The 13,528-nt window shown below is 46.0% G+C and overlaps 1 protein-coding gene across 1 annotated transcript; it reads left to right on the top strand.

Moving 5' to 3' along the window:
- Positions 1–1,503: 1,503 nt before the first annotated feature.
- rpusd2 (RNA pseudouridine synthase domain containing 2) lies at positions 1,504–12,889 on the top strand. The gene is made up of 4 exons (XM_072486776.1): positions 1,504–1,741; positions 6,619–6,833; positions 7,664–7,960; positions 11,519–12,889. The coding sequence occupies exons 1-4, from the start codon at positions 1,507–1,509 to the stop codon at positions 12,266–12,268; spliced, it is 1,497 nt and encodes a 498-aa protein (XP_072342877.1). The 5' UTR covers positions 1,504–1,506; the 3' UTR covers positions 12,269–12,889.
- Positions 12,890–13,528: the final 639 nt, after the last annotated feature.

Below are 13,528 nucleotides of genomic sequence, written 5' to 3'. Positions count from 1 at the left end.
GCAACAAGGCTACCACTGTGCGACTGGAATGAAACATTGACATTTATTGCTAGGGGAATCAAATATAAAAGTAGGAAAGTATTCTTCTAGCTTTGCAGGGCCTTAGGGAGACCACATCTGGAGTACAGTGTACAGTTTTGGTCACTTTACTTTCCAAAGGATATAATTGCGTTAGATGTAGCTCAGAGAAGGTTCCATCGACTGATTCCTGCGATGAAGGGGTCACTTTATGAGGAATAGCTGAGCAGGGTGGGCTGACGCCCATTGGAATTTAGAAGAATGAGAGGTGAATTTATTGAAACATATAAGATCTTGAGGGGACTTGACAGGGTCCTTGCTGAGAGAATATTTCCCTTTGTGGATGAATCTAGAACCAGGAACAGTTTAGAAATTAGAGGTACCCCATTTAAGACTGGGATGAAGTGATTTTTTTAAATCTCAAGAGTGTTGTTAGTCTGCTCTTCCCCAGCGAACAGTGGAAGCTGGGTCACTGAACACATTCAGTGCTGAATTTGGTAGATTTCTGATCCACAAGGGAGTCAAGGTTTAAGAGGATAGGCAGGAAAATGGAGATGAAGCCACATTTATATTTGTCATGAATAGTGAAGCAGGCTCGAGGGGCTGACTGGCCTACTCCTGCTGCTAATGCTTCTGTTCTTCTGAGAGCATTTTCTTAATGGCAAGAAAGAAGCTAGGAACTGTGGATGAGCAGACAGATTTCGGGGCCTTAAGTTCAGAAATCACTGAAGTCTACTGGACAGGTACAAAAAAAAGGTAAATTTAATTTGGTCTTTATCTTAGGGGCATAAGTTATTTTACAACTGTACAGAATTCTGGTTAAACCCCAGCTGCAGCACTGCCGTCAGCTTGTACACCTTACCTCACAAAGCATATGCATTGCAATGGGTGCAGCAACAGATTTGCCCAAGAGTTAAAAGGGTTACATTATGAAATCAGGTTCAAGATTCAACAGCTTGTGTTCCTTCGATAATAGAAGATTAAGGGGAAAATTGTGGTGTTTAAAATGATCAATGGTGGATAGTGGGAAATGGTTTCTTCTAGTGAAGGGATTCCAGGGCAGGTCTAAGAGTAACCTTAACATTAGAGTCAGGCTATTTAGGAGGGGGAAATGGAAGCACTTTCTGAGACAAAGAGTAATGGGAATTTGGAACTTGTTGCATTCCACTGCTTGAGGATCAGTTAAATTTGGGGGCAGGGGGGGAACCCTTGAGATAGATGGATTTAAGGTACAGATAATAAACGGTGACCTAATTTTGGCATGAACAGGCCGCAAGCCAATATTTCTATCTGGCGGAGGAGTGCTGGCTGCAGACATTCACTGCTTATAGGATGAAGCTGGTCAGATCTACTCCTTGCGTTTCTCAAAGTTAATGCATCACAAATGTGAATATAGCTTCTTCAGGCACATCTTTGACGCCTGCCCAGAGGTCCTTTTGTGATTCGCGGCGCCCCCCCCCCCCCCGAGATCCCAGGCAGGAAGTTTCCATGAGGTGTCCGCGCTCTTGCCTGTTTCGCGTGCGGGCGGTCGGTGCCAGGATGAGCGGGGCCGCGGGCGGCGACAAGCGGAAAGAGATCGAGGAAGAGCCGGGACTCGGCCTCCAAGGCAACGGCCAACCCCCGACTAAAAAACCCAGGAACAAGAAGGGCAAGAGTGGCCGCTATGTGCCTCCGCCCAGGAAGAAGAATCCAGGCATCAGCTTCAGTCATCAGCACTTCAGGGGTAAAGTGTGCGGTCGGGCCCCGCTCTCACCGCATTAAAATAAACTAATTGTTTCACGAAAATCAGTAATGCGTAAAGTGGGTAGGACTCTCTGAAGCAGAATCCATTTCTGTCTCTGTTAGTTTTGTCCGGTCTTCCTGCTGTCATTATGTTCAAACTATATTGCCCCCTTCACCCATCCTCATCTTAGTACATTATATAACTTGCAATCCTATCCCAGTAGCACTGTGGATGTGCCTACACCACATGAACTGCAGTGGTTTATATTCACAATCATCGCCTCCTTCTACCTCTGTAACATCACTTGACTTTAACCCGGTCTCAGCTTGTCTGCTGCTGAAACCCTCGAACACCCTCATTCTCTTTAGAATCGACTATTCCAACACATGCCTGGCTGGTCAGGCCAGTAGGGCAGCATGGTAGCATAGTGGTTAGCACAATTTCTTCACAGCTCCAGGGTCTCAGGTTCGATTCCCGGCTGGGTCACTGTCTGTGCGGAGTCTGCATGTTCTTCCCCGTGTGCGCGTGGGTTTTCTCCGGGTGCTCCGGTTTCCTCCCACAGTCCAAAGATGTGCGGGTTAGGTGGATTGACCAGGCTAAATTGCCCTTAGTGTCCAAAAAGGTTAAGTGGGGGTTGCTGGGTTGTGGGGATAGGGTAGCTACGTGGGCTTGAGTGCGTTGCTCTTTGTAAGGGCCGGTGCAGACTCGATGGGCTGAATGGCCTCCTGCATTTGAAATTCTATGATCACCCACATGCTACCCTCCGTAAACATATGTTCATAGAATCCCTACAGCACAGAAGAAGGTCCAACGAGTCTGCGCCGACCCTCCGAAAGTACACTACCTAGGCCCACTGCCCTGCCCTAGCCCTGTAACCCTACCTAACCTGCACATCTTTCGACTGTGGGAGGAAACTGGGATACCTGGAAGAAATCCACATAGATATGGGGGAGAATGTGCAACTTCCACACACAATCATCCAAGGCTGGAATTTAACTCGGGTCCGTGGTGCTGTGAGGCAGCAGTGATACCTCCTGTGCCACCCAGGATCTCAGAAATTTTAGCTGCACTACCATTATCTCCCCTGAACTCCCTAACCACATGGGCTCCTGGTCAAGTGATGTATTGATTATAAAATTCCCACCCTTGTTTTCAAATCTCTCTATTGGCTTGCCCGTACCAATCTCTAAATCTCCTCCAGCCCCACAACTCCAGTCTGAGTTAAGGGCTGGTTTAGCACAGTGGGCTAAACAACTGGATTGTAATGTAGATCCATGCCAGCTGCACTGGTTCAATTCCCATACTGGCCTCCCTGAACAGGCGCCGGAATGTGTTTTCAAAGTAACTTCATTGAAGCCTACTTGTGACAATAAGTGACTATTATTAGATATCTACACTCTTCTAATTCTGACCTCTTGTGTGTATTCCTATTTATAATTGCTCCACCATTGGTGGCTGTGCCTTTAGCTACTTAGGCCCCAAGTTCAGGGATCCTCTCCCAACACCTCTCTGCGCCTCTATCTCACTTTCCTCCTTTAAGACACTCGTTAAAACCTCCCTCTTTGATGTAACTTTTGGTCATGTGACCTAATCTCTCCTTATGTGGCATGGTGTCATATTTTGTTTGATAATACTCCTGTAAAACACCTTGGCATGTTTCATTACGTTAATGGTGCTATATAAATATGCATTGTTGAAATTCAAGAAGATATTCACCATCACCTGCTCAAGGGCAATTGGGAATAGCTTTCCCATCAACACTCACTCCTGTGAACAAAATAATCACCTAACACTTGCGGCTGCGAGATTCACAGCTATTGAGGGCTGCATCACAGTCTTTGGGGACCTCACTAATGCTGAAATTCCAGTGGTTAGCACTGCTGCCTTATGGCGCCGAGGTCCCAGGTTCGATCCCGGTCCTGGGTCACTGTCCGTGTGGAGTTGAAAAATGAAAAAAAAAGTTTACACATTATCCCCGTGTTTGCGTGGGTTTTGTCCCCACAACCCAAAGATATGCACGTAGGTGTATTGGCCACGCTAAATTGCCCCTTAATTGGACAAAGTGAATTAGATGCTCTCTTTTTCAAAAAAAACGAATGCTGAAATTGAAAAGTTAAGGTACATTTGAACGGGAGACAATGCTGGTGAGTCCTCCGGCTCCTCCCATTTGGACTATTCACTTGGCATTGCTGGCTAAAAATGTTCCAAATGTCATTCTGTGTTGTGCCATTATTGAGGATGTTCATAGAGTTGTGTCTTTGCGTCCCCCCGTCCCCCGACAGAGCTTTGACCTCATCAGTTGGTTGTGAAATTACTTAGCGTTTTCTATTGCATTCTGCTTATATTGTTTCATTTGCATGTGTGTCCTTTGTCGTGACATCAGGTCGCCAACATGTACAGGAATAACTCATAAGACATAGGAGCAGAATTAGGCCACTTGGCCCATCGAGTCTGCTCCGCCATTCAATCATGGCTGATATTTTCTCATCCCATTCTCCTATCTTCTCCCCATAACCCCTGATCCCCTTATTAATCAAGAACCTATCTATCGCTGTCTTAAAGTCAGTCAGTGAATTGGCCTCCACAGCCTTCTGCGGCAAAGAGTTCCACAGATTCACCACCCTCTGGCTGAAGAAATTCCTCCTCATCTCTGTTTTAAAGGATCGTCCCTTTAATCTGAGATGGTGTCCTCTGGTTCTAGTTTTTCCTACAAGTGGACACATCCTCTCCATGTCCACTCTGTCCAGGCCTTGCAATATCTTGTACGTTTCAATAAGATCCCCTCTCATCCTTCTAAACTCCAACGAGTACAGATCCAGAGTCCTCAAAGGTTCCTCATACGACAAGTTCTTCATTCCAGGGATCATTCTTGTGAACCTCCTCTGGACCCTTTCCAAGGCCAGCACATCCTTCCTTCGATATGGGGCCCAAAACTGATCACAATACTCCAAATGGGGTCTGACCAGAGCCTTATACAGCCTCACAAGTACATGCCTGGTCTTGTATTCTAGCCCTCTTGACATGAATGCTAACATTGCATTTGCCTTCTTAACTGCCGACTGAACCTGCACATTAACCTTAAGAGAATCGTCAACAAGGACTCCCAAGTCCCTTTGTGCTTCTGCTTTCCGAAGCATGTCCCTGTTTCGAAAATAGTCTATGACTAGATTCCTCCTTCCGAAGTGCATAACCTCACACTTTTCCACATTGTATTTAATTTGCCACTTCATTGCCCACTCACCTAGCTTGTCCAAGTCCTTCTGCAGCCCCTTGCTTCCTCAATACTACCTGTCCCTCTACAGATCTTTGTATCATCTGCAAACGTAGCAACAGTGCCTTCAGTACCTTCTTCCAGATCATTAATGTATATTGTAAAAAGTTGTGGTCCCAGCACAGACCCCTGAGGCACACCACTAGTCACCGGCTGCCATCCTGAAAAAGACCCCTTTATCCCCACTCTTTGCCTTCTGCCAGTCAGCCAATCCCCTATCCATGCCAGGATCGTACCCTGAACACCATGAGCTCTTAACTTATTTAACAGTCTCCTATGTGGCACCTTGTCAAAAGGCCTTCTGGAAATCTAAATAAATCACATCCACTGGTTCTCCTTTGTCTAACGTGCTTGTTACCTCCTCAAAGAGCGCTTAACAGATTTGTCAGACACGACCTCCCTTTGACAAATCTGTGCTGACTCAGTCCTATTTTACCATGCACTTCCAAGTGCTTCGCGATCTCATCTTTAATAACGGACTCTAAAATCTTATCAGTGACTGAAGTCAGGCTAACCGGCCTATAATTTCCCGTCTTCTGCCTCCCTCCCTTCTTAAACAGTGGTGTTACATTAGTCACCTTCCAGTCCTCTGGGACCCTTCCTGCCTCCAGTGATTCCTGAAAGATCAACACTAATGCCTCCTTAATTTCCTCAGCTATCTCTTTTAGGACCCTGGGGTGTAGTCCATCCGGTCCAGGTGACTTATCCACCTTCAGACCTTTCAGTTTCCTCAGAACCTTCTCGTTAGTGTTGGTCACTGCACTCACCTCTGTAACCTGGTTCTCTTGGAGCTCGGGCATCCCACTGGTGTCTTCCACCGTGAAGACTGATGCAAAGTAACTATTCAGTTTGTCTGCCCTCGCATGCTCTTCTACATAGAACATAACAGCGCAGTACAGGCCATTCGGCCCTCGATGGCATGCTCTTCTACACTCATTGAAAAAGGCATGGCCATCTGATTTGGTGATGGGGCTATCACTGACCATATTTAAATATTACTTCACATTTCTCTCTTGTGGAGTTATGTGGATCTCAATAATATTATTTATGTCGTTGAGTGAGTCATTCCGGCAAATGGGTTTCAGTTCATGTTGCTCTGGCTGGTGTTCCCCACTGAAGGAGCAGGCTGTCCTCAGGTTCCACCTTTGTCGATAAAGCCCCAAGAGCTTGGATGGCGAGTGTCAGAAGATGCTTGGCCCACGAGGAGCTGTGGGCAGAGTCCTTTTGGTAATTAATCCTCCCATCCCAGAGTTGCTAACTCATCCCTAGTCTATATTGAATAGGTCAACTAGGTTAAGGAGAGATATCCAAGGCCTCCAAACCAGCAAATTTAGCCACCCACTCCAATGAGAAGGCTTGGCATATGGATATCAAGCTCCCCTGCGCTGCCTTCAAAGTTAAGTAGCCTGATGCCTCTGTTTGTCTCAGTATTCGCGTTAAGAAGGACTCTGTGCTGGTTTGCGGACCCAGCATGCAGTAGCTAGTTCATGGGAAAGCTGGAGGCCGACTGTGAAGAGTTTGTGATCCAGGTACAATGCCGATGTTATAAAACGTGCCAGTGACCAGTTAATAATCCATGACTCTCCTTTCACATCTCTCCCTTTAGAAACCCAATATTACTTTGAGAACGGACTGAGGAAGGTGTTTCCTTACTACTTTGACTTCCAGACGTACTGTAAAGGGCGCTGGGTTGGGAAGACACTGCGGGAAGTGTTCAGCTCTGAGTTCAGGGTCGAGCCAATGGAGTATTATACCCAGGCTGCCGAAGCTGGCAGAATTCGGCTTAATGAGGAACCTGCTGACCTTAACACAGTCTTAAAGGTACAGTCACTGGTCTATGGTGTTTTTTGTGATTTTTGAATAATGCACTAATTTTGGAACAGCTTATCATAAAAGGGTCTGTCCTCTTGCTATGGTTAGCTTGCATAATGATATTGCCCGTTAAGTGTACAGGTCTGTCCGTTAAATATAATTATTCTTAAATGGCCACTGTAATGGGCGTATAGTTCAGTTATTCACTAGCCAGCGCCTTGGGCCACAAGGGGTAAGCCTCAATGTACACCTTAATGGTCAGTAAACTGTAATCATTTCGCCACCAATATTTAATTGGGAGGGGGAGGTTCAGAAAGCTCCTCTTTCTCCTTCGAAAGCTTCTCTCTGTCTTGCATTGTCTGCAGTCAGTAGTGGCGGTGGGGTTTAAATTCTCTTCATTTTTCCTGTTGCACACTGTAAATGTGGACCTGACTGGGATGGTCTCTGCACCTCACATTTGACTGTCCACACACAGTAGAATGTGGTACAAGGGTGTCAGGAAATGGGCACATGCAACGCCTCCCTGAGCAGGGTCATTGCTCTTGGAAAACGATACGTCCTCCCTTAACTGTGAGTGAATACCCTTTCTGTTTCTTTTTCATTGCTTGGCTGTTGTCCAGCCAGGCTCCTGAGTTGTGAACAGTGAGACATAAAATTGTCTATTTATTGAACCAGCAGAGGTTCTGATTGATGCGAGGAGCTAGCTAGATATAGTTAGTGTTATTCCCAAACTGTGTGTGTGTGTGTATGCAGCCGAGCAGCAATCCGGAATGTGCTGCACATTGCAACCAAAGGAACATTGCTAACCAGTATTAACGGTTTCCTTCACTATCTTCCAGAACAATGATTTCATGAGGAACACGGTGCACAGGCACGAACCCCCTGTCACAGCTCAGCCAATGGAGATACTGACTCAGAACCAGGAGGTAGTTGTGGTGGATAAACCGGCCTCCATTCCAGTCCATCCCTGTGGCCGATTCCGACACAATACTATAATCTTTATCCTGGGTAAGGAACATGGCTTGACAGAGCTCCACACCATCCACCGGCTGGACAGGCTCGCCTCTGGGGTCCTCATGTTTGCTAGGACTCTCGAAATGTCAAAGAAAATGGATCAGCAAGTCCGAGAGAGACAGGTACTGTGTGAAGAAGATCTCTGAACCAACTCTGGCTCTGTCTCGATGTTGGCTCAAAGGATTGGAACTCCGGGTTATCCCCATTTGGCCATTCGCAGTCAGGACAATGCTAAGGAAGAAATTTGTGTCTTCCGAAACGCCTTTCACAATCATGGCACGTTCCTGAGTGTTTTACAGCCAATGAGTGTAATCTCTTGTTATATAAGAAATGTGGTAGCCACTTTCCTCACAACCAGCTCCCACAAACAGCAATGTGATGATATGTTTCAGTGATTTTACTTGAGGATTGGCTGAAACTCCTAGGAGAATGTCCCTGAGAGATTTGATAGGACCTTAGTTTGACCTCTGTTTTAAAAGATGACACCTCTGACAGTGCAGCACTCTGGCTATGCTGCACTGGCATTGTCAGCCTGGATTAAGTTCTAAATCCTGGAGCGGCACTCTAATCCACAACGTGCCATCACAGATGAGAGAGTGCCAGCACTGACTTCGTCACACTACCATTGGCTTTGGTGTTTTTGGATTAGGGAGTGAGGTGGAGTAGTAGCCTTGGTTCCCATTCCTGATCAACGTCCGATGTCCTACTGCTGGAACAGTATTGGGCTTGCCTGTGATGCCTTCTGTTATTGAATAGCTATTAACATTCCCTGTATAGACCCACATGTAGAGTGACCACCTGAGTGAGATCATGGAGAACTGTGCAGCAATCCATAGTATGGTGGGTGGGGTGAGCTCCACAGATGCATTCCCCATGCCCCAGTTTCCATACTTTGAGGTAAAGGAGGCAACCAAATGAAAAACAAGGGGCTAGAGGAAGATTTGAGTTTGGGGAGGGGTGAGAGAATGGGGGTGGCTGGATTAAGGTTACTGGAAGTTACAGAGATGGGAAGGATGGACTCCATGATCTATATCGTCGGTTACCAAATAGTAACAGGATGGTAGGGCAGGCAATAAGCAAAGAAATAACGGATGCATGTAGAAATGGTACAGCAGTTATCATGGGAGATTTTAATCTGCATATCGATTGGTTTAACCAGGTTGGTAAAGGCAGCCTTGAGGAAGAGTTTATAGAATGTGCCCGGGATAATTTCCTGGAACAGTATGTAATGGAACCTACAAGGGAACAAGCGGTCCTAGATCTGGTCCTGTGTAATGAGGCAGGATTGATTAATGATCTCATAGTTCGGGATCCTCTTGGAAGGAGCGACCACAATATGGTGGAATTTAAAATACAGTTGGAGGATGACAAGGTAAAATCTAACACTAGTGTTTTGTGCTTAAACAAAGGCGATTGCAATGGGATGAGAGAAGAACTAGCTAAGGTAGACTGGGAGCAAAGACTTCTTGATGAAGCAGTTGAGGAACAGTGGAGAACCTTCCGAGCGATCTTTCACAGTGTTCAGAAAAGGTTCATACCGACAAAAAAGAAAGACGGTAGAAAGGGGAAAAATCGACCGTGGATATCTAAGGAGGTGAGGGAGAGTATCAAATTGAAGGAAAAAACATACAAAGTGGCAAACATTAGTGGGAGACTAGAGGACTGTGAAGTCTTTCGGGGACAACAGAAAGCTACTAAAAAAGCCATAAAGAAGAGTAAGGTAGACTGTGAAAGTAAACTGGCTCAGATCATAAAAGCAGATAGTAAAAGCTTCTACAAATATATAAGACAAAAAAGAGTGGCTAAGGTAAATATTGGTCCTTTGGAAGATGAGAAGGGAGATTTAATAATAGGAGACGGGGAAGTGGCTGAGGAGCTGAACAGGTTTTTTGGGTCAGTCTTCACAGTGGAGGACACAAATAACATGCCAGTGACTGATGGAAATAAAGATATGATAGGTGAGGACCTTGAGATGATTGTAATCACTAAGGAGGCAGTTTTGGGCAAGCTAATGGGGCTAAAGGTAGACAAGTCTCCTGGCCCTGATGGGATGCATCCCAGAGTGTTAAAAGAGATGGCTAGGGAAATTGTAAACGCACTAGTGATAATTTATCAAAATTCACTAGACTTTGGGGTGGTCCCAGAGGATTGGAAAGTAGCAAACGTGATACCACTGTTTAAAAAATGAGGTCGGCAGAAAGCAGGTAATTATAGGCCGGTAAGCTTAACTTCGGTTGTAGGGAAAATGCTGGAATCTATCATTAAGGAGGAAATAGCGGGGCACCTGGAGGGAAATTGTCCCGTTGGGCAGACGCAGCATGGGTTCACAAAGGGTAGGTCGTGTCTGACTAATTTGGTAGAATTTTTTGAGGACGTTACCAGTGCAGTAGATAACGGGGAGCCAATGGATGTGGTATATCTGGATTTCCAGAAAGCTTTTGACAAGGTGCCACACAAAAGGTTGCTGCATAAACTAAAGATGCATGGCATTGAGGGTAAAGTGGTAGCATGGGTAGAGGATTGGTTAACTAACAGAAAGCAGAGAGTGGGGATAAATAGGTGTTTCTCTGGTTGGCAACCTGTAACTAGTGGGGTCCCTCAAGGATCAGTGTTGGGCCCGCAGTTGTTCACAATTTACATAGACGATTTGGAGTTGGGGACCAAGTGCAATGTGTCAAAGTTTGCAGACGACACAAAGCTGAGTGGTAAAGCAAAAAGTGCAGAGGATACCGGAAGTCTGCAGAAGGATTTGGATAGGTTAGGTGAATGGACTAGGGTCTGGCAGATGGAATTCAATGTTGCTAAGTGTGAGGCTATCCATTTTGGGAGGAATAACAGCAGAATGGATTATTATTTAAACGGTAAGATGTTAAAACATGCTGCTGTGCAGAGGGACCTGGGTGTGCTGGTGCACGAGTCGCAAAAAATTGGTGTGCAGGTGCAACAGGTGATTAAGAAGGCTAATCGAGTTTTGTCTTTCATTGCTAGAGGGATGGAGTTCAAGACTAGTGAGGTTATGCTGCAATTGTATAGGGTGTTGGTGAGGCCGCATCTGGAGTATTGTGTTCAGTTCTGGTCTCCTTACCTGAGAAAGGACATATTGGCACTGGAGGGAGTGCAGAGGAGATTCACTAGGTTGATCCCAGAGTTGAGGGGATTAGATTATGACGAGAGGTTGAGTAGACTGGGACTGTACTCATTGGAGTTTAGAAGGATGCGGGGGGATCTTATTGCGACATATAAAATTATGAAGGGGATAGATGCGGGCAGGTTGTTTCCACTGGTCGGGGGAAGCAGAACTAGGGGGCATATCCTCAAAATAAGGGGAGGTAGATTTAGGACAGAGTGTAGGAGGAACTTCTTCACCCAAAGGGTTGTGAATCTCTGGAATTCCTTGCCCAGTGAAGCAGTTGAGGCTCCTTCTTTAAACGTTTTTAAGAAAAAGATAGATGCCTTTCTAAAGAATAAAGGGATTCGGGGATATGGTGTATGGGCCGGAGAGTGGAGCTGAGTCCACAAAGATCAGCCATGATCTCATTAAATGGCGGAGCAGGCTCGAGGGGCCAGATGGCCTACTCCTGTTCCTAATTCTTATGATCTTATGTACTCTGCGCTGCTTTGTCCAGTATATCAAAAGCCTGATCTACAGGTGTAATCTGACTGATGCCGTTTTGTTTCAGGTGCAGAAAGAATATGTGTGCCGAGTGCAGGGAGAGTTTCCAGATGGTGAAATCACCTGTGAGGAGCCCATCCTCATTATCTCCTACAAAGTTGGTGTGTGCCGAGTGGACCCCTCAGGAAAACCATGCAGAACTTTGTTCCAAAAACTGAGCTACAATGGTACATCCAGTGTAGTGCGCTGCTTCCCCTACACTGGGCGCACCCACCAGATCCGGGTCCATCTCCAGTACCTGGGTCACCCCATTGTTAATGACCCTGTCTACAATACTGAAGCCTGGGGACCCCAAAGGGGCAAAGAGGGGAAGGTGGATAAATCGAACGATGAGCTGCTGAAGGCATTGGTGGATGTTCACAGGTTTAAAGAAAGCTTGGATCTTCTGGATCTCCCGGAAGAGGAACACCATTGTACCATGGAGAGAGGTAGCATCGAGAACACGGAGAGATCCATTCTGCCACTCAACAGCCAAACTGAAGGGACTATTGATGTGAAGAGTGAAGTTGCGGAGGAGCAAGTGGAGAAGGCAGCAGATGACAAATCTGTGGAAGTAACCAAGTCCACAGCCAGTGAGCTGGAAGAGAAGCCAATAGTTGTGAAGGACACACTGTGTGGCGAGTGCAAGTTGGTTAGGAAGGACCCATCTGCAAAGGACCTGGTCATGTACCTGCATGCCCTGCACTACAAAGGGCTAGACTGGGAGTATAGCTCAATGTTGCCAAAGTGGGCGGCTGCTAACTGGCGAGAGGATTGAAACCCAATCAATGTGTGTGTAAAACCTGTACCAAGCATACAGATAGACACAAACCCGAATGTTATAATGCTACCGGGTGGGTGGGAAAGAGTGAGGGCTGGTGGAAGCGGAAACTTGTGCCTCCAGTAAATGTGGGAGTCTCTGAAAAATTCAGCCAATTCCATAGAGATAAGCATCAAGCTGTTTATATATGAAAATGCTATTGAAGGCACACACCCTCTGCATTCAGTCTGAGTGCTAGTTTTGTTGGTCTGCTGTAACCCTCGTTCCAAGCTGGCTTACCTTGGGATATGACACTTGGCCTATGTACTAGATCTGAACTTGAAAGATTAGTGACCGCTTAAGGAAGGTATGGGTGAGCGAGGGTGGCTAGTACGCGTGGAGCCAGACCCATCATGGAGGGTACTCCGTGAGCACCACAATACTGTCCCTGATCATTTCTTTTGCTGTAATTTACTGATCGGATGCTTGCTGAATGGACATGATGGAAATGTTTATTAACCACTGCGACTGATCTGTACATTGTCGAACAGCATTTTATTATTTTACCTCAGTTCCTGTTTGTTTGGATTTTGTTTACTCTATATGAGCAGGGAAAATAAAATATAACAGTGCCAATAATATGAGCAGTGGAGTCAGAGAGATACTCTGGGGGGCAGGGGATGACGGAATGGGAGAGATACAGTGTCGGGTTAATAGGATGACACACATCCTTTCCATAAATACAGGTTCAAGGACTAGGAAATGCTGAGATGTCTGATTGCACTCTTTATTGATTGAAATATTGATATACTGCATTGCATGCAGCACTAAAGAGATTGGGCCTGAATACTACTCTCAAACACTGGACTCATCTGGTTTTGTAAGTGTGCTGTCTTGATTACAACGTTACTACATAAGGACATTTTGTCAATGTGCCGTTAGTTGGACTGTGTCACACCACTTGGTCCCTACACCAAGTGACATTACTGCTTCATTTTCCCAAGTGCACATGGGGTGGCACTGTGTCACAGTGGTTAGAACTGCTGCCTCAAAGGGCAACAGGGTGGCGCTGTGGTTAGCACTGCTGCATCACGGTTCGATCCCGGTCCCAAGTCACTGTCCGTGTGGAGTGGGCACATTCTCCCCTTGTCTGCGTGGGTTTCACCCCCACAACCCAAATATGTGCAGGGCAGGTGGATTGGCCACACTAAATTGCCCCTTAATTGGGAAAACAAGAATTGGGTACTCGTAAATTTATTTTTAAAAAAGCTTTTTTTT

This window comes from Scyliorhinus torazame, chromosome 2 (assembly GCF_047496885.1).
Source record: "Scyliorhinus torazame isolate Kashiwa2021f chromosome 2, sScyTor2.1, whole genome shotgun sequence".
Taxonomy (NCBI): domain Eukaryota; kingdom Metazoa; phylum Chordata; class Chondrichthyes; order Carcharhiniformes; family Scyliorhinidae; genus Scyliorhinus; species Scyliorhinus torazame.
The sequence above is the reverse complement of the archived record's forward strand: the minus strand, read 5'-3'. Positions and strand labels throughout refer to the sequence as shown.

Bases quoted from the DNA above. Each gene is read 5' to 3' on its own strand.
- rpusd2 (XM_072486776.1), top strand. From the start codon at position 1,507: ATGAGGTGTCCGCGCTCTTGCCTGTTTCGCGTGCGGGCGGTCGGTGCC. The intron at 1,742-6,618 runs GTAAAGTGTGCG...CTCTCCCTTTAG, and splicing joins CAGTCATCAGCACTTCAGGG to AAACCCAATATTACTTTGAG. The intron at 6,834-7,663 runs GTACAGTCACTG...ACTATCTTCCAG, and splicing joins ACCTTAACACAGTCTTAAAG to AACAATGATTTCATGAGGAA.